Genomic DNA, 25,383 nt, shown 5'->3' with positions numbered 1-25,383 from the left:
TTCTGCTACTCTGTGTCTTTTTATTGGTAAGTTTAATCCATTTACATTTAGTGTAATTATTGACACTTGTGGGTTCCCTACTGCCATTTTATAAATTGCTTTCTGTTAGTTTTGTATCTAGTTTGATTCTTCTCTTTTGTTTTTCTATCATTTGTTTTTGTTTGTTTGTGTTCCATACTTCTTTCCTCTGTTGCTACCTTTTTTAAGTCAAGTGTTTTTGTGGTGGTTTTTTCTAGGGTGGTTACCATTAAGTAATGAAAAGGGTACCTACCATATTCATTGTAGTACCCTATCTTATAAGTATTTCTGCACTTCATCGTCCTTTGCTACTGTTAATCTCCATCCTCTCCCCCCTTTTTTTCCTTTGTTGTCACAGTTTAAGTTTGGTTTTATTGTGTTCTTGGTGGAGCTGTTACTTGTGGTGTTGTTTTCTTTTGTTCTTTGAATCTGGTTGGAAAACCCCCTTTAGTATTTCCTGGAGTGGGGGCTTTCTGTTGATAAATTCTCTCATCTTTTCTGTATTTGTGAATGTTTTTATATCTCCTTCATACTTGAAGGATAGCTTTGATAGGTATAGTATTCTTGGCTGAAAGTTCCTCTCTTTCAGGGCTTTAAATATTGGGGTCCACTCTCTTCTAGCTTGTAGAGTTTCTGCTGAGAAATCTGATGATAATCTAATAGGCCTTCCTTTATATGTTGTACTCTTCTTTTCCCTGGCTGCCTTGAGAATTTTTTCTTTGTCATTGGTTTGTGTCATCTTTATTATGATGTGCCTTGGAGTGGGTTTGTTGGGGTTAAGAAAACTCGGTGTTCTGTTTGCTTCTTGAATTTGAGGCTTTAGTTCTTTCCACAGGCTTGGGAAGTTCTCGTCTATTATTTGTTTGTGTATATTCTCCATTCCATTTTCTTTCTCTTCTCCCTTTGATATACCTATTATTCTTATGTTATTCTTTCTGATGGAGTCAGACAATTCCTGTAGGGCTTTCTCGTTTTTTATTATTTTTGAGTCTCTTTCTTCTTCTCTCTGTTGTGCCTCAAGTTGTTTGTCTTCTATTTCACTAATCCTATCTTCAATCTGGGCTGTTCTGCTAGCTAAGCTTGTTACCTCGTTTTTCAGCTCGTGAATTGAGTTTTTCATTTGTTTGATTTGTTTTTATAGTTTCAATTTCCTTGGTAATATATTCTTTGTGTTCATTGAGTTGTTTTCTGATCTCCCTATATTGCCTTTCTGTGTTTTCTTGTATATCTCTGAGTATTTTTAAGATTTCTATTTTAAATTCTCTGTCATTTAGCTCCAAGGCTTCCAATATGTTGTCTTTTCTCCATAGATTTTTCCACATCTATTTGTGTTACCTCTCTTTCTTTTGTATCCATAATATTCGATTTCCTCTTTCTTATTGGCATCTGAGGGTGGTCTTGTTGATAGCACTAATTAGAATTAATAAAGAGTAAAAAGAAAAAAAAAAAAAAAAAAAAAAGGTAAAACACCCCACAAAAAAAAACAGTAATAATTTATTATTTCCCCTTTTTTTCTTTCTTCTCTTTCCCTCCTCTCCCCTCCTCAGGGAAATATCGTGCCTATAATGGAGGGCCTGATTTGGGGTGAAGAGTTCAAGGGGCAAAAAAAGGGGAGTAGGGACCTACTAAATGCAAAAAAAAAAAAAAAAAAAGGAAGAAAATCTTAGACAAGCATAAGATGATTTGCTTGTGAGTGATGGTCAACTAAGAGATATAATGAGAGGGATAAGAGGGAACCAGAAAAAAGGACAAAAAAAGGAATAATAAAGAAGAAAAAAATAAAAATAATAAGTAAAAATCTGTTGTATTAAGTGGAGCGAAGACTAAATACAATGGACAGCTTGGGTTGGGAGGACCCAAAATGCCACAAAAATAAACAAACAAGAAAAAAACAAAAACAAAAGCGAAAAAGAAAAATAAAGCCAAAAAAATCCTTGAGTCCCAAATTAACTAATTTGTTCGTGATTGAGGATTAAATGGGAGGAAAGTAAAACGAGAAAAGAAAAAACGAATAGAAAGGAAAAAATAAGAAAAAGAGAAAAACGAAGGAAGAAATAAAAAAGGAAGAGAAAAAAACAAGATAAAGCAAAACAAAAAAAAAAACAAAAGAGGAGAGAGTGAGAGTTAAGTGTTTTGGAGTATAACCTTAAAGGAGGGTGAGGATGAAGAAGAGAAATAAAATGTAACACTTATGGGTAGTGTAGTTCAAGAAAAGGGAAGCATAAGATGGGCAGAGAATAGAAGGACCGAGGTGGAGGAAATAAAGGCAATAAGATAGAAGAAACAAACAACAACAAAAAAAAAATTAGTGGAACAAGTTGTAAAGTCTGTGGATTTTTCTTGATTTTGAGATGTTAACTTCTTCCTTTTTCTTTTCTCTCCCTCTTCCTGGTTGGTGACTCTGTACCCCAGGCTCTGCCCCTGTGTCACACTTAGGTAGGGATTTGCAGTTGATGGGATTCTATGGCAATGTCATATAATTGGCTTTAGTCTTGCTGGTAGTCAAGGCTTGTTGGCGTTTGCAGGGTCCAACGATGAGAGAGTTTGCTTTCCTGGATTCTCTCTCCTAGTCCCCCCTTCTTGAATTAGCAGCCTGGTGATCCAGCTATAAGGCTGCAACTGCTTCTGCCTGGGGGGTAAGAGGCTCAAAGAGCTGGGAAATCCCCACTCTATCCCCACTCAGTGCAAGGCTTTGGGAAAGGCTCTGGCAGTCAGGGCCTCCAGTGTAATCAGGCGGGGGTGGGAGTCAATTGTTGTCAAGGTGACTGTTCAGCGCCTAGCATTCAGTTGGACCTCTCAACCCAGGCTTTCCACACTTTGTAGCCTGTTTTGGCTGGGAAGAAGAGGCACTAGTCTCTGCTTGCGATTAGTGTAGTATAGATCTTATTATCTGCCAAGTCCTTCTTGTTAGCGTTTATCCCTGAATATGGAGGCTCTATCAATCAGAAGTTGCCCCCGTCCCTTTAGCGAGAGGCACTAAAAAATATCACGCCTCTTGTCTTGGGTCGCTGAACTGAGAGAGATCTTATCAATTAGAACCGAGGGTGCGCAGATTTCACGGGTTAAGCTAATTTCAGTGATTGGGTCGCAGCTGTGCTCCCAAAGGTATTTCAGGCTGCCTGCGCGCGCATCCCTCCCCCAACGCTTGATTGTTAGCTTGAATGGCTGGGTGAGGTGCCCCGCCCGCGGAGAGAATCTCCCAAGTAGGGAATACCGCCCTGGGGCCTCTCCCGCTCCCCCCGTTGCTGGCAGCTGGGGCGCACCGGGCGCAGGATGATGGGGCACCCTGGGTGTGCGGGCCAGCAGGGCGCTCTGGGCGCGTGGAATGCCCAGGGTACACGCGCGAATGGGGTGCTCCGGGCACCGGTGGCTGGCGACTCTCACTCGCAGTGCGCGGGCCGCTGGGAACGTTAGCGGTGCTCGCTCTGCAACCGGACCGGGCGCGCGCCAGCGGCTGCTCGCCGCTCCGGAGTTTGGGCGGTGCTCGCTCTGCAACTGAACCGGGCGCGCGCCTGCGGCTGCTCGCGGCTGCTGCTCGCAGCTCCCGAACAGGTGCGCGCCTGCGGCTGCTCCCGGCGGCTGCTGCTCGCGGCGGCTGCTCGCGGCTGCTGCTTGCAGCTCCCGAGTGTGGGCTGACTCACCACAGGCGCACTCCCTCGCGGCTTGAATGAACGTCCCTGCGGTAGCTTCCTCCACACCCTCGTCTCTCAGATTCAAGTGATAACAGTCCTTTCGCTTTCAGTTTGTGTGGAACTCCGGAATGCTCCGAGGATAAATTTTCCTGTTTCTAGTTGATAAATTTGTTGTGATTTTGGGGAGATCTGTCGGACGCGCTGCTCACGGCGCCATTTCCGTGACGTCACTCCAACATACTTCTGCTATAAAGGTTACAGACATGCTCTATAATAATTTGAACTATGTCAGGAAAAAGAAATCTTCAGTCCACAAAAATAAAACCAGGGCCCTGGCCAGTTGGGTCAGTGGGAGAGCGTCAACCTGGCATGCAGGAGTCCCAGGTTCGATTTCTGGCCAGGGCACACAGGAGAACCGCCCATCTGCTTCTCCACCCCTCCCCCTCTCCTTCCTCTCTGTCTCTCTCTTCCCCTCCCGCAGCCAAGACTCCATTGGAGCAGGGATGGCCCGGGCGCTGAGGATGGCTCTGTGGCCTCTGCCTCAGGTGCTAGAATGGCCCTGGTTGCAACAGAGCAACACCCCAGATGGGCAGAGCATTGCTCCCTGGTGGGCATGCTGGCTGGATCACAGTTGGGCACATGTGGGAGTCTGTCTGACTGCCTCCCTGTTTCCAACTTCAGAAAAATACTAAATAAATAAATAAATAAAAATAAATAAAGTAAAACCTATTTAATTTCATATGCTCCACAGGACTAGTAGTTACATGTGGTATTCCCTACGGCTATACAAGGCCCTTGACTGAGGTACAAAATTTGTTAGCAAATTTTTTGGCAGTTGAAAAGGTATCTCATTGGACATGACATTCACAATGCTATGCTACCAGGAAATTATTAGCCTATATAAGAAAAATCAAGTCTATCACCATGTTATCAAACACAGCTGGAAGTTTTTTAAAATTTTCAGGGCCTGACCAGGTGGTGGCACAATGGATAGAGTGTTGGACTGGGACGCAGAGGACCCAAGTTCGAAACCCTGAGGTCACCAGCTTGAGTGCGGGCTCATCTGGTCTGAGCAAAGCTCACCAGCTTGGACCCAAGGTCGCTGGCTTGAGCAAGGCGTCACTTGTTCTGCTGTAGCCCCCCGCCCCAGTCAAGGCACATATGGAAAGCAATCACTGAACAACTAAAGTGTCACAACAAAGAATTGATGCTTCTCATTTCTCTCCCTTCCTGTCCGTCCCTATCTGTCCCTCTCTCTCTGTCACACACACACACAAAATTTTTTTTCAGGGTATATTTAGGAGGGTATGACCTGAAATTCAGACTACAAAAATGCACACAATCCTTCAGGAGGCTCTAACTAAAACACAGGTGAGACCACAAAGAGAAGGACATCATCCTACATAAAGTCCTGAGGCACTTTAAGATCTCTATATAGAAAGTTCTCGATTCTGCTGGTCCATGGACTTATGCCTTAAGTAGCAAAAGGGAAAACAAAGGGTGCTATAGGAAGGGAACTAATCAGAATGGATCTCCAAAGGCAGGATGAGAAGACCATTCTGGGGCCCAGGAAGTGAAGTAACTTAGGGAAAGGTAGCTACGATATCAATAGAAAGAAAGGTATTTCTGAAAGGCAGATAATAATGGTAACAATGAGTGTCTACCACATACCAGGCACTCTGTACACATGCATGTGTATATGTGTGTACATGAACATTAAGCACTTCATATACATTTTCTTACTTAAAACCTACAGGGTTTTTATGGAGAAAAACTTAGGAAGCTACATCTTGCTATCTCCAAGGCAATTCTTAAAGAGGAAAAAGTTTGTTCTCTTCTCATTTCCTAAGAGTCCTGGAGAGCCCTGTTGCCATGGTAAAATGAATAATAATAGATTGGAAACAAAACTTGGGACTAAAAAGAATACGACAAAATCCTCTTCTCAAAGTATACTGCCCATTCGAAATATAACTTGATTGTTTTACCCAAAAGTTACACTTCTGATAGACATTCTTGTCATATTCAAGTTCTCATAAACCTTTCATATTAAGAAGACACTTTCTAAACTAAATCGTTGTGAATGACAAATGATTACGTATGAAAGATACATCTACCCAAACATGTATCCATCCTTAGCTGAGATAAAGATTTTATCAAGAATGTGATGATATATTAGTGGAAAATGATTCCATACTTACAAATGTAGAATATCATCATACTAAATAGCCTTTTAAAGATCACTTTCAAAAAGCAGTGCATTGTGAAGCTCGTAAGTATAATTCTACAAGACAAATGAAAAAAGCCAAGGCTCCAATGTTCTATTGGTGCATACCTGTTATAGTCACACACATTACTCTGAAGATTATGGTAGATGATTCAGAAAGTAGCCCCAGTCATGACAAAAAATCTGAAATGTAAAGTAGGAAAAAAACAGTATTTCTAAAATAATATTTATATATATTTTAAATACGTATGTTTATCTAAAATAGTAATATAAGTGGAGAAAATACAAGTACAAGAATGTTAAAAGCAGCTTTATGCATAATAATCAAAAATTAAAAACTACCCAAATGCCCATCAACTATGGAATGATATATTATGAATGAAAGAGATACAGCAATGAAAAGGAACAAATTACAATGATGTGGATAAATCTCACATACATAAACTCAAGTCAAAGCCAGACACAAATATGATTCTGTTTGTATAAAGTTTAAAAAATAAGTTAAACTAAGCTGTGATTAGTGGATGGAGGAAGAAACAGTAGCTAAAATGAGACACAAGGCTGACTTGTGAGATAGTGGTCTTTTTTTTGTTATCAGTGTGCTTATATGAGTATGTGGAGTTTGAGAAAACTTATTGAGGATTTATGTAGAAAGTCACTTAGATTGTAACTTTTTGAATATGTGGTATACAATTCAGTAAAAAAAGTTGAAGAATGTTTGGACAACATTATACCCACACCAAGCTGATGACAAGCCAAGGGACACCATGTGTCAGCAAGTAGGGCCTTGTCAGGTGTCAGTCACCCTTACTCATTTATATCAAGAGCCCTCACTCAAGAGTCAGGAGTCAGCTGACGCACACATGTTCTAACCCCTACCATCGCCAGTCTCCTGCCAAAATTACACAAGGCTCCTTTCTTCTTCGCCTGTGGTGAAAATAGAACTGTCTCATCACTTTTCTTCGAATTTCCTTTCCCTGGAAGTCCTTTAAATTTTAAATTTCTTGAAAGAATAGTTCTGAACAGGAAGCAAACAACTTTATTCCTTTTGATCTGGCACTGATTAAATAAGTACTACCAGAACTCTTATGAGGTAAATATTATTACTGCCAGTTCATAATGAGGAAACCAGGAATCAGAGATCAGTGATTGGCAAGGTAGTATATTTGCCTCCAAAGCCCAAGCTCAAAACTCACACTACTTGTTTATAACACATTGGGAACGCTTACTTGCATATTTATCCTTTTATCTCTAGTAGCTGAGTTGGGAAATTCGAGCATAATGAAGGGATGGGGTCTAACAGTGACAGGCTAGGAGAGGAAGGACAATGGATGAGAGTAATCAAGTAAGGAGAATTGCTGTGCTCAGTTAAAACGCAGGCTGGCAGAGAATATGGCCTTTGCACTGCATCAGATATACAGTACTAAAGTTATTCATCAAGAGCTGCCAAATGTCAAGAAAATAAAACACAGATGGAAACAGTCCCATAATATGTAACAGGCACACGATTTTTTTTTTTTTTTTTTTTTTTTTTTTTTTTTTTTTTTTTGGTATTTTCCAGAAGTTAGAAGCAGGGAGGCAGTCCGATTCCCGCATGTGCACCCAGCATGCCCACCAGGGGGCGATGCTCTGCCCATCTGGAGAGTTGCTCCCTTGCAGCCAGAGCCATTCTAGTGCCTGAGGCAGAGGACATGAGCAGACATGGAGCGTCCTCAGCGCCAGGGGCCAGCTTTGCTCCAATGGAACCTTCGCTACGGGAGGGGAAGAGAGAGATAGAGAGGAAAGAGGGGGGAAGGGTGGAGCAGATGGTTGCTTCTCCTGTGTGCCCTGACCAGTAATCAAACCTGGGACTTCCACATGCCGGGCTGACGCTCTACCACTGAGGTCATTTTTATTGAAAGAACTCATACATCCTTGACCTTTTTTCTCCTAGTTGTTTTTACTCTTTATCTGTGTACTTGTTCATTCATTTACTCATTCAACAAATATTTTCTGAGTGTCTGCTGTGTCCTAGGCATTGCTCCAAATGCTGAAAATACAAGTATAAATGAAACTTGACTTCTGGTACAGAATATAAACAGTAAACAAACATATAATGGTGACATAATGGCAAAAAATAAAACAGTATGTGTCACGGGTGAGGAGGTGGGAAAATGGGCTATTTTAAATAAACTGGTAAAGGCCTGAAGATAAGATCTTTTTAGCAGATTTTCTCTACATCTAACTTCTTGGAGAACTGATTATATGATATGCTGCATTCTGCTTTATTTTTAAAACCTATGTTTGTACTTGTTTTAAATAATTTTAAATTTTTTCTTTAAAGCTAAGTCAATCAAGAATCCCAGAGAGGAATCAGCTTACTTTTACATAATCATATAAGACAAATCATTTAGAGTCAGAAAAAGTTTTCCAGTATAGAGTCATTATTTAAAATCGCTAGAGAAACCATTAGCACTTGATCAAAAATAAAAGATTTGAAAAAATGTTCACAGATATCCTCACTCAGATGAACAGTTGAATCTGCCAGAAACACTCCCAAAGCTTCTTAAATCATCCCCTCTCTATGTCTTTTTTTTTTTCCCTATGTCTTTGCAACTGTGGTCCTTCTGTGTCTATTTTCTTTCTGTGTTTATATCTTGTTCTACATGCTTTGTCTCCTTCTTCAAACTATTTTTCTGTCTTCAAACATCTCCCTTTCCATCTCCATAAACTGTCCCTGAGTATATTTAATCAACACAGTTTTATGTTCCATGTAATTTTTCTTTAAAGAACTGTAAAATGACTTTAGAGTTCTCTCCAAAACAAAATGAGAAATAAGCTGTTTCTTATCTGTAAGGTTTTTATGTCTTCGTTTTAGTGGTTACAATACAGATTACAATATACAGCCCTGACATAAGAGAATTTAATATACACTAATATTTTTACCATTTCCTAGGCAATGCAAGGACTTCAGCACACTTTGTTTCCTCTCCCACTTTTTCTTTTGTATTTCTACTTACATTTTAAACATCACAAGACTATTATTTTGTAGTATAGTCAATATCTTTCTGTCTGAAGAATCCTCTTTGATGTTCCCCTTACTGTGGGTCTGCTGGTGACAAATACAGTGGTTCCTCGTCTATCGCAGGGGTTAGCTTCCAGAACCCCCCGTGATAGGCAAAAAATCTACGAAGTAGTGACTTTATATTTATTGTATTATTTATATATATTTTAAGGCTTTATAAACCCTCCTCACACTCTTATAAACCTTTCTCACATTGTTATTAACCTTTCCCACACTCTTTTTATAGTTTTCAACATTTTTAGGCTAGAAAATGCTTATTTTACTGCAAAAATAATTAAAATAATAAATATATAAAAATACCTATATACCACAAAATCCTGTGATACAACAAAAACTCCACGATACAAAATTAGATATATACAATTTAAAAATCCGCGATACAGTGAGACCGTGAAAAGAGAACTGCGATATGGCGAGGGATGACTATACTCTCAATTTATGTATACCTAAAAATGTATTTTGCCTTCATTTTTAAAAGATATTTTTGTTGGGTACAAAATTATAGTTTGGCTATTCATTTCTTTCACCTCTCTAAAGACAGATACCATTACACCATTTCCTTACTTTCATTGTTCTGTTAAGAAAGTCAGATTATTGTGCCTCTGAAAGCAATATACGTCTTTCATTCTTTGGCTACCATAAGACTTTCTCTTAATATTTTCTCCCATCTCTGCAGAGATAGATGCAGTCCACTCATGTATCTCAAGCAAACAGGACTGGTTTTGAGCAGTTTTTCAAAGATGTGGTTAGGAACGGTTTTCTTATATTTACTCTGTTTGAAATTCATAGAGCTTCTGAATCTGTGGCTTGATGTATGTAATCAGTTTTGGAAAATGTCTTGCTATCATCTCTTTAAATATTGTCTCTGCCCCACTCAGCCTCGCCTCTCTTTCTGGAATTGGGTAGTACCTCCTCTGTATGATCATCAATGTCTTGGCTTAAAAACGACATTCACATTAATAGGACATAATAGGTAGTAATCTAACACTAATTTTACTTAGCTTTTTAGAACAATTTAGGAATGTAAACACAGCATATCAATGTAGTAGAATCAAATATATCTTCATTAGGATTCCTTAAAATACCCAGTTGCTGCTTCCCAGACCCCTCATTACACAGGGCAGACTAGGTTATGGGGGCTGAAACCCACATGCATGAATACAATGTACTCCAGTATTCATAAATTTCAAAGAATAACCACATCATATAACAGCCCATTCATGAAGCTTCTAAGCCCTTTACCAGCAGTGCATTCAGTTAGAAAAGACATCATAAGGAAAGCTAGAAGTCTGTTTGCCTAAAATTTTATGGCAGTAAAACAATGTAGAAGTAATTTAGTCCCTTGGTAACATGTCTCTTCATAATCCTCCCAGTCCAGATGTACTTCATCAATCACAGATCATTTTCACAATATATACTGGTGTTTGGTAACAGAAACAAACAAATAAATCACATTTATCTTGGTAGATGTCAGGAGAAACTGCAATTTACTTTTTTCTATAGGTTCCAATAATATATACATTGACATCTTACTGCATTCCTATATATCTCCTACACTTTCTATTGTTTTCTCTCTTACAGGATTTCCTTTATTTTTTTAGAGAGTTCACTTCTCTGCTAAACTTCTCCATCTTAAACATATTAATACAAGTTATTTTAAACTCCATGTCTGAAAACTTTAATATCTGAATCACCTATGAGTTTGTTTTCATTGTCTTGGCTTTGTCTACAATGTTGAACATTGTGTGTGAAAAAATGTCGAGGCTCCGGAGGATAAATATAAGAAGCAGATCATCTTAATAAGCCTAGGATTAAGCTGATTCTAGGAAGAAGTTTAGTCTTCAGGGAACTGCAACAAAAACCCCAAATGTTTACCATGTACTCTCCCTCCTTGATAAGCTGTAACCTTTGTTTTAAGTCTCCAGGACTTAAACTCTGCTTAGTTTTTCTCCCTTTTAGCCACATTTACTATTATTTCAAATCAGCAAATGACTCAAAAGCCAAATAAAATGTCATGTTCACTCATTTTTCTTCTGACAGGGATATTGACTGCTCAAGCCCTGGCTGCCTTCAAACAAACTTTTAAATTTTCTCCAGATTTTATCACTGTTCTTGACTAAGGCTGATTTGATACAAGTTTGAAGTCATAGCCAGGTATGAAAGTCAATCACATTAGAAAAAAAAAATGTATACACAATAATAGAATTGTTAAGGCTAAAAAGGACTTAATAGATTATCTATACCAAACTTCCATTCAAACTAGGTAATTTTGTGGTAACAACCTTGAAAGATTACCATACAGTATCTAAGTAAATATGTCAATGACAGAATCTAATTAATTTGTGGTAAAACGCTAAATCACTTCTAGACAGTCTTCGTAATGGAAAGAACCTTGTTTTTCTGGATTATAATGTGTCTCTTTAAAATATTCACCCAATAGTCACAGTTCTATCCTTCAAAGCATTATTGAATATGGTGACTCTTTTTCCAGGTGACGGTACTTTTGCCATTTAAAAGCTATCACATTTAAAATACATCTCATAGTATGAAAAAAAACTTTGTTTCCTTTGCCATATCTCACATGGCATACTTTTTGTGCTACCCTAATAATAATGGTAATTCTTTGAGTGAAATGAGTAATTTTCTTCCAAATTGTAGTGCCAAACACAAAACTCAATATTCAGAATTTAATCCTAAATACAGCAGAACTATGAGAAATTTCTACATTTAAGTATTCATAATATATACTTTGTAAGCTTGTGGCCAGCTAAAACTTCAACGTCTTAAGAACCTCTATCAACTGTTCTCCTCTTTTATGCACCTCCTTTTTGTTTTTGTTTTACCTTAAGAGCTAGATTGGATACTTGTCCCTATTAAATTTCACCTTCTTGGTTTTGACCTAGCAATCCAAACAGCTGGTATAAATTTAAATTCTGATTCTGTGATTTGTCTATTAATTATCTCATCTAGCTTTGTGCCACCCCAAATAGGAAATCTTACTACACTTTTTAAATAGTCAATGCCTGAGATGTCTCTGCAGGATGACACCTAACTTCTTTGGGAACAGCTGTTCAGCAGCAATGAGCCATTCAGAACACATTTCTTGGAGCTCCAGTGGCGCAATCAGCGCGCGGTACTTATACAGAACACATTTCTTCATCGCATCCAGAAAGCTATTATAATACACAGTCTAACTTCTTGCTGAAATAAAGTTTATAGTATAACTGCTATACTATCTAACTGAATTAGTAGAGCACTAAAGGGGCCCGGTGTAAATCTGAGAAACGGTGGATCCATCATTTCATATTTGACTTAGAATTCAATTGTCAGGCAAGAATCACTTAAGTAAATTCTGTGATGAATAGTTCCAATAGTTTTAAATTAATAAATCATCATTTGTCATATCATTAACACACTTTAAACACTTGTAAAAAATTTGCTTAAAATCCAATATGACTATAAAAAATAAATAGTTTACACACACATAAATTTCATTAACTGAGTCAGGGAGAACTGAAGTCAATTATAGAATACAATATAATACCAAGTTATACTCAAGCATATTAAGAAAGAAAATAAAATTAATACTTATGGTATTTATCAAGTAAAGTAAGAATTTTGAAAAATGGTATAGTATATTTAAAATATTTTATTCCATTATTTTCCATTAGCTAGACAACTATCTTATAATTAATTTGTAATTTAAAATGCAGAGATTGTTGTGTTTTTTTTTACAGAGACGGAGTGAGAGTCACAGAGAGAGGGATAGACAGACAGGAACAGAGAGAGATGAGAAGCATCAATCATTAGTTTTTCACTGAGACACCTTAGTTGTTCATTGATTGCTTTCTCATATGTGCCTTGACTGTGGGGCTACAGCAGACCGAGTAACTCCTTGCTCAAGCCAGCGACCTTGGGTCCAAACTTTTGAGCTTTGCTCAAACCAGATGAGCCTGCGCTCCAGCTGGCAACCTTGGGGTCTCGAACCTGGGTCCTCGCATCCCAGTCCAACACTCTATCCACTGCACCACCGCCCGGTCAGGCTACAAATGCAGAGATGTTAAACGAGAACATATTACTCATGGTGTTTCTAATAGTATGTAGAAAAAAGATTTTAAAAAGTATACTGCTCATAAAAATTAGGGGATATTTCAAAATTAATATGAAGCAATAAAAAAGCATTTGATTTTTTATTAAATAATAACATCAGAAAAGCAAACAAGTCAAAGTTGTTTGATTATGCAAATGAGATGCAAACTCATTTATCATGATTGAGTAGAAAATGACATATCAAATGCTTTTTTTATTGCTTCATATTCATTTTGAAATATTCCCTAATTTTTGTGAGCAGTATATTTCAATAAATGATACATTGGCATTCAAAATAAGACACATTATAGCAAGATCTGATAATCTTCAACTATATAAAAGGTTGTTTTAAAAATCTAAGGGCATATAAATAATTACTAGCACTTTAAAAACAAAGGCATCACCAAAAGAAGTACAGTAAAATGTATTAGAGACAAAGATTGTTAAATATAAGACACCACTTAAGCAAAAATACTGTTCCCTTAAAGGGGTGAAGGTTTCTATTATTAGCAGAGATAAGAGCTGCCTGAAATTCTTTCCTTAATAACACCACACTAAAAATAAAATGGTTCCTAACATTTCAAAATAAACACATTGCTTTGCATATGCATTTCAATCACTTAACCAAATTCAAGGTGCTTTCTCTTATATTTGCATCTAATAAATATATACAAGGGAAATTTGCTCTCATTTTTATAATACATTCAGTATTTTAGAAGTCTTGTACCACCTACTTACTCATTAGCTCTTAAAGGATTTGAGATTAGATCCTCTGCTAAATCAAATTAAATTATCTGCTTGCCTTTAAAAAATTAACTACTTTCTCTACAAAGTATTTTTCTATCATCAAGAAAACCACAGGAATCCCAGAAAAATAAATGGAACAGTATTACCATTACAAAGCAATAATACCAACAGCAGTACCAAATGCTTTAAGGAAACCTAACATGGACAACAAGATAAGTGAATATTTTGTTGTTTTCACAGAAAAAAAAAACCAAAAATAACACTAGATAAAGCAGTGCTGTGTCAGCACGGAAAAGGAGAAAGTCCAAGGAAATGAGGTAATTACCTCAGTATATGACCAAACTACAAAGAATCTTTTCTAATTTACATAGATGTCTTAGGACAAAGTTTGTAGAACGGCATTTTTAGTTCTGTATTTCCTGTAGTTTTCAAAATGAACTTCATTCTTTCTGTTCTACTTTGAGACACGGCCTTAAAAATGATCCCTACAGTGAAACTGCCAGCTGCTGCTCACATCGTCCGCCCTTTCCCCATTTCTGCCTCCCTCCTTGCCGAGTGCTGAGAGTGCTAACAGGGGATCTGAGGCCCGCACGTTAGAGCCTCTCCTACACACATGCATTGCAAGCGATGTATAGGAGAGGGTGATGAGTGAGCGGCATCTAGAGAATTAGAGTTTTCTGTACATATTTGAATAAAATATAAAAGACGACCTGGGAAAAACAAGTAAACTCTTCTTCCCCCTCACCAAATAAATTTCTGTTCTCAGAACCAGACCACAGATTATTCTCAGAGCTAAGCCCAGATTGAGTTTAAGTATATAACAGATCCTAGGTACATAAAAGTACATCAGAGTTAAGGATTGTTGAGTATCTTCTACATTTTCTCATGTACTTCTCAGAACAGTGTAAGGGAACATACAGTATTATTTTCTTTTCTATAGATAAGTGATTTTGGCTTAAGGCCACACAGCTGACTTACAACACAGCAAAAGTTTCACACCAGGTCCTCCAAATCCAATGTTCTCTATGCCAGTGTTTTTCAACTGCCCTGGTCCTACTGACATTGGTCTGCATACAGGCGACTGGAAAACACTGACCTACACTGTATTTCATGTTGCCTTTGTGGACTTACTCTGAATCTATCTACATTTATAACATTGCTTCCTATGAACAAAATCCATTCAGAAGGACAAAACTACCTATATTTAAGCAATATAAATAATATATGACACTCAGCCATAAGAAATGATGACATCGGATCATTTACAACAACATGGATAGACCTTGATAACATTATACTGAGCGAAATAGGTAAATCAGAAAAAACTAAGAACTATATGATTTCATACATAGGTGAAACATAAAAATGAGACTCAGAGACACGGACAAGAGTGTGGGGGTTAAAGGATGGGGGGAGGACAGGGAGGGGGTTGGGGGAAGGGAGGGGCACAAAGAAAACCAGTTAGAAGGTGACAGAAGACAATTGGACTTTGGGTGACGGGAATGCAGCATAATCAAATGTCAAAATAACCTAGAGATGTTTTCTCTGAACATATGTACCCTGATTTATCAATGTCACCCCATTAAAATTAATTTTTAAAAAATGACAGCAAAAAAATAAAAACCTAAATAGCACATCATTTACCTCATTGTTTAAAGGATATGAATGATTTGATTTTGATTCAAACACTAATCTTCTAGTATTTGAGAAGAAATATAGCTTCATTATTTGGAACTATTTCAAAACTAAAGTCAGTTCAGCCAGTAATTTATATGAATGTTCACCATTATTTCCATTTCATTCTTACTCATTTTCCATATCTGAAAGAACAAGTTACATGACTTACCCAAAATGTACACTGTATTTTAATATAAACATTAATAATTAAGTATTATATAGCACAAATAAACTGGTTATTTTAAATTTTCCTCAAGTCAGGCAACCAAAAAGTAGGGGCAGATTATTCCAGTTCTGTCAAGGTTGATTTTAGAAATGAAGGCATTTCTAACCAAGCAAACAATGAACACCTCACACAGGGTGTGGAATTTATTCACAGGAGCCATTTGACAATTTACCTTTTTAAAAGCCATTTTATGTACCTCAAGTCATTTAATCCTCATAAAAATTCTAGAAGGTAGGTAGGCCAAGTGTTGTTTATTGCTATTTACAAAGGAGAAAACAAGCTCAGAGAAGTTTAATGGTTTTCCCAAAGTCATATAACTAGTAATGCAATGGAATTAAAATCCAGGGCTAATTAATGCCTTCTGAAATCAATGTTCTCTCTAGGTCATTAAATCATTTCTGCAAGTTCTCTTTAGTATGGCTACTAAAGGTTACTGGTAATCTTAGTCAAGGTTACTTTTGAAAATAAGTTATTTATTTATTTTAGAGATTGAGGAAGAGTGAGACAGAGAGATTGATCGATTTGTTGTTCCACTTATTAATACATTCATTGGTTGATTCTTATATGTGCCCTGACCAGGGAGTGAGTTCACAACCTTCATGTTTTGAGACGATGCTCAACCAATTGAGCTACCTGGCTGGGGCAAGGTTACTTCCATAATAAGAAAAACACTTGAAATACCCAGTATTTCTAACAAATTTGGGTTAAAATTATTAGAATTCAGCACATTCATAAGAAATGGAATGGACTGAGGTATAAGAATTAAATTTGGGAATATAAAAATATAAATTTTAAGCATACATATGAAGTTTCAAAAATCTTTTATTCTCTCTAAACATGAACCAAAATAAAAATATTTAAATCTTATTTTCTCAATCCCTGCTAAATATCTAACATGTAAAATTATATCCTGTAGGTTTGAAACTCACCAGATAATATACTATGCATCTTGACATTACATTCCATAAAGCACAAACTTTGGAGTCAGAGAATCTGAATTTGACTGTCAATTCTGCCATTTACTAGCACTGTGACCTGGGGCAACTTACTTAACATATCTGATCCTCAATTTCTTCGTTTGTAAAATGGAGATAATACCAAACTCAGGATTACTCTCGCAAATAAATAAAACCAAGTCCATATATAGTACTTAGAATATAGTAAAAATCAGGCTGTAACTTTTATCACCCAAGTGTTACAGGTATTTCTTTTATTCTACATTACATCTACATTTCAGCTCTGGTTTTCAGTAATTCAAATTGTCATTAAACTGAAAAGAAAAACTAAACACATTCATTTTTTATATTTATTTTTTTAAAAATCAGTTTGACCTGACCAGGCGGTGGTGCAGTAGACAGTGTTGAACTAGGTTGCGGAAGACCCAGGTTCAAATCCCAGAGGTCACCAGCTTGAGCGTGGGCTCACCAGCCTGAGCATGGGGTCACCAGCTTGAGCTTGGGATCATAGACATGACCCCACGGTTGCTGGCTTGAGCCCAAGGTTGCTGGCTTGAGCAAGGGGTTACTCACTCTGCTGTATGAGAAAGCAATCAATGAACAACTAGGATGCCAAAACGAAGAATTGATGCTTCTCATTTCTCTCCCTTCCTGTCTGTCTCTATCTGTCCCTCTCTCTGTCTCTATCACACCAAAAAAAAAAAAAAAAAAAAAATGAGTTTAATGATACCCTGGCCAGGTCACTCAGTTGGTAAGAGCATCATCCCCATACGCCAAGGTTGCAAGTTCAATCCTCAGTCAGGGTAGAGAAAAGAATCAACCAATAAATGCATAATTAAGTGGAACAACAAATCAATGTTTCTCTCTCCCCCTCCCACTCTAAAATTGATAAATAGGCCTGATCTGTGGTGGTGCAATAAAGTGGAGACCTGAAACGCTGAGGTTGCCAGTTCGAAACCCTGGACTCACCTGGTCAAGGCATGTATGGAAGTTAATGCTTCCGTCTCCTCCTCCCCTTCTCTCTCTCTCTCTCTCTCCCTCCCTCCCTCTCCCCTCTCTAAAATGAATAAAGCCTTAAAAATTTTTTAAATCAATCAATAACTTTTGAAAATAATTTAATTATCACATTGTAAAGGCCCTGACAGATTGATTATACATTACAGCATTCTCTTTTAGAAGAAAACAAGGCCCAAAGAGGCTAAATGTCCTGTGCTGCGCCTTGACACTACATGGGAGTCAAACACAATTCCAGCAAGGGCTCAAAATACTACAGGCACAACTCTCAAGTCCACCAAGTGGCCAAGTAGTTGTCCAAAAATCAATATAATATCGTTTGGGACATTTATTAATATGTCCAAAAAGGTAACGCTGTTTGTCTAAAAATTTCAAAGAAAGGCCCTGGCCAGGTGGCTCCACGAATAGAGTGTCTTCTGGGCACACCAAGGTTGCAGGTTCGACCCCAGTCAGGACACACACGAGAAGCAACCAATGAGAGCACAACTAAATGAAACAACTAAGAGGAACAATGAGTTGATACTCCCCCCACCTCTGTCTCCTTCCACCTTTCCCCTTTACCACTGTCCCTCTGGTTCTCTCTCATATCAATGGAAAAATTTAATTTCAATTAAAATTCTATTCACTAATCTTTCCACTTACCTCAAAAATAAGTAGAGAATTAGCAAAACATTTATTTAAATTCTTGAAAGCCAATTCAATGGGGCATTCAAGTAACGAGAAGATAATTCCTCGATGAGACTTTGCTGGCCAGAAAGAAGCTTAATGTGCTTACAAAGTATCCCTTGATATCATTATAGTAATAATATCAAAAACCAAATTTATCAGTCCCCATCTTAAAAATGCAGGCTTCTTTTAAAATAAATAATTAACATTACATTGCAAATATATTTTTCTTCAGCCATTTTTTGTACAACACAAACAACAGATCTATTCTCCTAGAATTTCTATCACTTTACTAATTTAATTTAGGTAAAAACTGAACAAGTCTAATTACAAGAGCTTGCAAACAGCAATTCCGCCCTACATTAGGAAGAGTAACAACTGAAACAACAAATATAGAGAAACTACTTAAGTAAATAAAAGTTTTACTTTTAAACTCTATTAGCCTGCATAATCTGTTTCCATAAGTAATCTTAAAACAGAATGAAGTAAAAATTCTATTTAAAAAATTTTAAATAAAACTTTATCAACAAACAGAAAAGAATTTCCATATGGTTAAAAAAAAAACACCCTAAGCCAGTGCTAATAAATGAAAACTGCCATTTTCAAAATCTATAATTAGCATACCAGTTGAGAAGGCATGTAAGATATTCCTCACTCCTCCATTTCCATGTTTTTATAACCATATAAAACTAAATAATCTACTATTAATTTAATATAAATTAACCGTACAAAGTCTAAATCTATACAAATAAAAAATGCATGTGTTTTCTGTGTTTCCAACAAAATGTGCTGGGACACTTGGATAACCATACTCAAAAAATTGACCTTGAACCCTTCTTTAACTTAATGCTCAAAAATCAACTCAGAATGGGTCATAGATATAAATGTAAGAGCTAAAACAATAAAACATTTAGAAGACAACACGAGAAAAAATCCTTGAGATCTAAAGCAAAGATTTCTCAGATATAATACCAAAAGTATGGTCCATAAAAGAAAACAAAAACCAATAAATTAGACCTGAAGTAAATTAAAAACTTTTATATTTCAAAAGATACCATTAAGAAAATAAAAAGTCAAACAATAGACTGGGAAAAAATATTTCTAAAATGTATCCAGTAAGGAATTTGTACCCAGAATTTATAAAGTATTCTTATAACAACTTATGAGATGGCAAACAAACCAATCAAAAATAACCAAAAGATAGGAACAGACATCTCACCCAAGAAGATATATAGATAGCTAATAAGTACATGAAAAGATGTTCAACACCAATAGTCACTGGGGAAATGTAAATTAAAGTCACAATGAGATACCATTTCACACCCCTTAGAATACCTGTAAGGTTGACAGCAGTAAATGTTGACGAGGATGTGGCAAAATGAGAACCCTCATATATTGTTGGTACACTATGAAATAGTATGACCATGTTGGAAAACAGTTTGCAATATCTCAAAAAGCTAAACATAAAACTATGATATGGTCTGACCTGTGGTGCTACAGTGGATAAAGTGTCTGTCCACCTGAAATGCTGAGGTCGCCGATTTGATACCCTGGGCTTGCCTGGTTAAGGCACATATAGAAGTTGATGTTTCCTGCGCCCCTCCACCCTTCTTTCTCTCTCTCTCTCTCTCTCTCTCTCTCTCTCTCTCTCTCTCCCCTCTAAAATGAATAAATAAAATCTTTAAAAAATAAAATAAAAACTATGATATGACCCAGTCATTCTATCCTAGTTACTGTATATACGCAAGATAAATAAAACATGTGTCCACACAATGACTTGCATGCAAATGTTTGTGGTGGCATTATTTGTAATAACCGAAAACAATGTTTTCAACTGGTGAATAAATTGACAGAATGTGACAGGCTTACACATGGGGAAAATAATTCAGCAATAAAAAGGAACTACTGATACATGCTATGTCATGCATGAACCTCAAAAACATTGTTTAAAAAGCCAGACATGAGATACTCCATATTGAATGATCCCATTTATAAGAAGTGTCCAGAGAAGACAAATTTATACAGATACAAAATAGTTTAGTGGTTTTCTGGGACTGACATTAGGAATGAGAATTAACTAACTGTACATAAGCATGAGGGATCCTTCTGTGGTGATGAAAACCTTCTAAAATTGACCTATGGTGAAAGCTGCACCACTTAGTAAAGTTACTAAAAATCACTGAATAAGTGAATTTTGATATGCAAAATATACCTCAATAAAACTATTTTTAAAAATGCATGTGCTTTGTTTCTCAACCCTTGAAGAATTAAATGTAACTTTAGATTGCAGCATCTTCTATAATTTGTATTAAACAAACAATTGTACTAATTCTAACCTTGGACTGGAAAACCACAATCTAACTTTAGAGAGGTTCTAACAAAGTATTAGGAACATTCCTCCCAATGGCTGCTCATTGGACCAGGGTCCTCCAGGTAGAGGATTTCTCATAAATCAAAATACCTTCTGTAGATTTATATTTTAAGGAGCCAGTGCCTTGGAAGCAGCTCAAGACTAGTGTATACAGAAGGGATTTAAGTTGTGCTTTGACAATGGGCCAATTGACTTAGCGGGGTAACTCAGTTGGTTAGAGCATCATCCTGGGCTCCATCCTCAGCCAGGGCACATACAAGAATCAACCAATGCACTGCTTGTTTCTCTTTTTCTCTCCCTACCCCTCCAACCTCTCTTGCCAAAATCAATTTTTTAAAAAGTTTGGATTAGACAATAAGTCAATTGATTAGATAGGTGTTTTGGTCTACATTCCCATTACAGTTGAATTTTTTTTTTAATAAACAAAAATTTCAACACAATTTGGAATGACATAAGGTAAGTTATATACCCTGTACTTGTCCAGAGAGCAAAGGCACCATTTGCTTGAGGACCTGCATAATGTCAAAACACAATAGTCTTCAATAACAGTATTTAATGACAACATTTCAAGCATTAACCCAATTCCTGGATCTTCCTACATTCATTCTAAATACATTCTCCTAACTATCCACCCTGTTTATGAGGTCTTTCAAAAATAACCTAGAACTTCACAGCACTCATGGGACTTCAAAGAATTTTACAAACTGTTTAGGTCTCTACACAAACACCACCTTGTCTGTGACATCTTGCCTGATACTTTATTGAAAACTGCCAACCTCAAAAAACTTTCTACCCATCCCTTCCCTGATGCATTTTTCTCATACATATTATTGTTTGTCAGACCTTACTACAGTATGAATTCCACAAAAGAATGGATGTTAATCTGGTTTTGTTCCTTGCTGTGCACCTACTGCCCACAACCCTGGCTAGCACACTGCAGGCGCTCAATACGTGTTTTCTGAACAAACGAAGGGGTACCAGACATGTGGGATAAGAGCTGACCTTTGCCACAAAAATGTACGAATTTCTTATATTTAACAGACTTCAGTTTAAAATAGGAATTTAAAAGGAAATAGAGACCTCAGAATAAAATACCCAAATTGCCTATCCAATATTTCTACAAGAGAGAAAAAAGCCATCGTTTTACTTATAACTCTCTATTTGCAGCTGTCAGTATTTTTAATAAACTGGCTCGAGTTCTGGAGAGAGGACCAATAAATTAAGTCCCATGTGACTCTCTGCTAACAACAACAAAAACGGAAAGTTTAATACTTAACTAGTAAGAAGTAGTAAAAAAAAAAAAAAAAAGTCTAAAGCAGCCTGTTTTTCTACATCCATAATGGAATTCCGTCATCAACAAAAACAGAACTCAGCACAATCCGCTTTAGCAGTTCTGGCCTCTTCAACCCCACATCCTCCAAGGTACGACCCCCAGGAGCCTTTCTTCTTCCCCATTCCAGAAGCCTTCCCAGAACCAGTTTATACCCGCCAACCACACTGCAGTCTCCGCCGTTCTCATTAATCCCTGACCTACTCCATCCTTCCACACGCCTAGCAGGAAGATCTCCTTACCTCCCAGCCCCTACCCATCCCTCCATCGGCAGCCCCACCCGAGTCGCCCCGCACGAACAAGTCCGGATGGCAGGGATGGCCCTCCAGCCTGGCCAGAACTGGAAGACATTTTACTTTTCATCCTGGTTCTGCCAATGTCTGTGTGACCTTGGGCAAGGTCCTAAAACTCTAGGGGCCCCGTTTTATCACCTTCGAGGTGAAGATAACACCTGCAGACAGTTGCTGTAAGGATTCAATGAAATCACCTGTAAAACACCTACCACAGGGCACCTGGCACGGAATGGGAACTCGAAATCAACCGTAAGTGGTGTTCCTCCCAACCCTATCCATACGGTCTCAGAGCCGGAGGGCACCTGACGAACGGTGCGGTCTCCGCGTTCCGGAGAGCAGCGCACTGAGGTCCGGCAGGGAGGAGCGCCCGGCTCCCGAACACCGGGCTGGCGGCGGGGCTCTGTCCTGGACCCCGCGACGCCTGTGCCTCCGCACGCGCCCTCGCCCGCGCCCCTCTTCGCCCGGCCCCTGCCCGGCTCCTGCCCTGCTGCAGCCGCCGGGCGGGGCCCGCCGCCCATCCCGGACCCCCAAGCTCCGCGGGGCCCGGAGCGGCTCCACCTGCCGCCAGGCCGGCCGCTGTCCGCGGCTCCGGGGCTCCCGCAGCTTCGCCCGCGCTCCCGCGAGGCGGACAGCGGGCGCGGCAGCCTCGGACGCGTACTCAACTCTTCACTTTGCCGAAGGTACCGACGCCCAGCGTGTCGCCCAGCACGTAGTGGCCGATTTTCACCCGCCCGTCATGCTTCTGCTTCTCAGCCATCTTCGGCACGCGCAGCCTCGCTCCGCCGCGGCCGCCGGTACGGGCTGCTTAGTGCGGCCGCCGCCTACCCACAGTGCAGCGGGCCGCGGCGGTGGGGGCGGCGCGGGGACGCCCGGGGGCGCGCGCGGGCGGCGGGGCCGGGACCAGGTGGTGCCCGTCGAGGAGCTGCGGGCGGGGCGCGCCGAGCCCACGGGCGGGGGCGGGGCGTGGGGGCGGGGCGCGCGGAACCCCGGGCGGGAGGCGGGAGGCGGGAGGCGGAGGCCCGGGGGCTGGGCCCGGGGCGCTGAAAGGGGGGTGTAGGAGCAGGGCCCCGAGCAACTAACGGGGTGGGTCCGAGGCGGACAGGTGTGCGCGGGAGGGGTGCAGGGGACGGCTCCCTTTACCTGGGGGTAGGGCCCGAGGGCGACAGTGGGCTGTGCGGACCTATTATGAGGAACACCGAAGGGAGTGAAAATGTGAGGGTGCGATTCAGGGCCAAATCCTAGGGAATGGAAAGAGGTGAAAATAGAATTTGAAGAAGAGAAACAGGCCCGAAGTGTGTGGGGGCGGAGGGGGAGGGAGACAGTACGTAAAAATGACAACGTGAGTCTACGGAAGTGGGTAGGAAGCGGTGGGGAAGAGCCTCGAACCAAGGGTAGTCGAGGACAGCCGCGCGGAAGTTTCTCAGATCAAGGACTGAATATTTTGGGTCCAGGACATGGCACACGGAGAAAATCTCTTGCTCTCTTCAATAGTCCTCCTTTCTGTATCTTACAAGCATCAATTATTTTGTCCTAAATATGCAAGACATCTTCTCCTCTAGAGCTCTCAATTCTAATTTACACAGTTCTCCAGTAAATCACAGCCACAATATTTTGCTCAGTTGGATTTGAAAACATGCTTATATAAATATATAGTGTAGAAATAGTTTGTGACAGAACTCCACAAAGATGGTGAAAGAAATGACAATGCGAACGGAATGTAGTAAGCATAGAAAGTTAAATGCATATGAACAAAGAAATTGTAAAGAGCAAGGGCAATATAAGAGCACAAATTAAAGAAAGAATAAATATGATAAAGACAGAAGTGGTGGTGGGGAAGACTAGAAGCATGATGCCCAGACACAGTATTAGACAAACATTTAGTAATAAAGTGATTATATATTCCTCTCTCCTTTCCTCCTGCCTTCCTTCCTTTTTTCCTTCCATCCTTCCTTCCTTTCTTCCATATTGTCCTATTCTTTCCATGTTGCCTATCTTACAGTGTTTAAAAATCATTTGCTGTTTGACAATAAATGTTTAAGGGTTTGTTGAACATTTTTAATATTGTGCATAACAATAGAGTTTCAAGGTCACATTCCTCCAAGAAGTCTCATTATACTGTTTATATGTAAAGAGAAAAATGTATTGATCAAAGAGAATAAGATATAACAAAAGTTTATATTCTGAGAAGTGATAAATATACAAATGGCAAACATATATCCATTATTGTTTAGACACCAAAACAATCTGAGAGCTGATCACAGCTTATAAATTATAGATATCACAGCTGTTGAGCAGAGGCTATTTTTGTTCATTCTTGAGATCATCTTTCTTACCAACAAGAAGTATCATGTAAGAATCACTCTACCTAGCTGGCAATTTGGAGAAAATAGCCAGTTATTTTTGAAACTGAGCTTTCATTTGGTTAAAGGTCACTCCTTCAGTATTTATTCAAGTAAGAAAACAAAATACCCACCTATTCAGCTTTTGAGGTTTAAGATGTCTGCCTGTCTCTTGTTTTAACATTCCATTAAAAGAAGTTGAAAAGTCTATTAGATTGCTTTCTTGAAGCTACATGAAGACAAACTTTATTTTATTGGTTTATTTAATTGTGTTTGTTTATTTATTTTTGAGAGAGAGGTAGGGAGAGAGAGACAGGAACATTGAGCCACTCCTGTATGTGCCCTGACCAGGGAATTGAACCGGCAACCTCTACACTCCTGGACAACTCTCCAACCAACTGAGCTATCCAGCCAGGGCTTAATTTTTATTGTTTTTTTAGAAAGACAGAGGAAGGGAGAGAGAAAGAAGGGGATAGGGAAGCATTTGTTGTTCCACCCAGTTGTGCATTTTTAGGTTAGCGTATTTTTTGCTCCTAAGACGCACTTTTCCCCCAAAAGTGGAGGGGGAAATGCCCGTGCGTCTTATGGAGCGAAAAATGTGGTATTTTATTAAATATTTTAACACACCATTTGGCTCAGAATATTTTTTTTCTTATTTTCCTCCTTAAAACCCTAGGTGTGTCTTATGGTCAAGTGTGTCTAACAAAGCGAAAATATGGTATTTCCCATGTGTTCCC

General features: G+C 38.8%; 1 protein-coding gene across 2 annotated transcripts in view; it reads right to left on the bottom strand.

Annotated features, from left to right (window-relative positions):
• Positions 1-23,194, bottom strand: part of PRKAA2 (protein kinase AMP-activated catalytic subunit alpha 2) — a 66,954-nt gene extending 43,760 nt beyond the window's left edge. The window contains exons 1-2 of one of the 2 annotated variants that reach the window (XM_066376392.1): positions 22,971-23,059; positions 5,983-6,057 (exon numbers count right to left, since the gene is read on the bottom strand). In XM_066376392.1, coding sequence (XP_066232489.1) covers positions 5,983-6,001 — 19 coding nt within the window. In that variant the 5' untranslated portion in view covers positions 6,002-6,057; positions 22,971-23,059. Of the gene's footprint in view, positions 1-5,982; positions 6,058-22,970 lie in introns of both variants that reach the window. The other variant, XM_066376391.1, reaches the window with a different exon arrangement.
• Positions 23,195-25,383: the final 2,189 nt, after the last annotated feature.

This window comes from Saccopteryx leptura, chromosome 3 (assembly GCF_036850995.1).
Source record: "Saccopteryx leptura isolate mSacLep1 chromosome 3, mSacLep1_pri_phased_curated, whole genome shotgun sequence".
In the NCBI taxonomy this organism is placed as follows: domain Eukaryota; kingdom Metazoa; phylum Chordata; class Mammalia; order Chiroptera; family Emballonuridae; genus Saccopteryx; species Saccopteryx leptura.
This window is presented reverse-complemented; position numbering and strand designations above follow the sequence as displayed.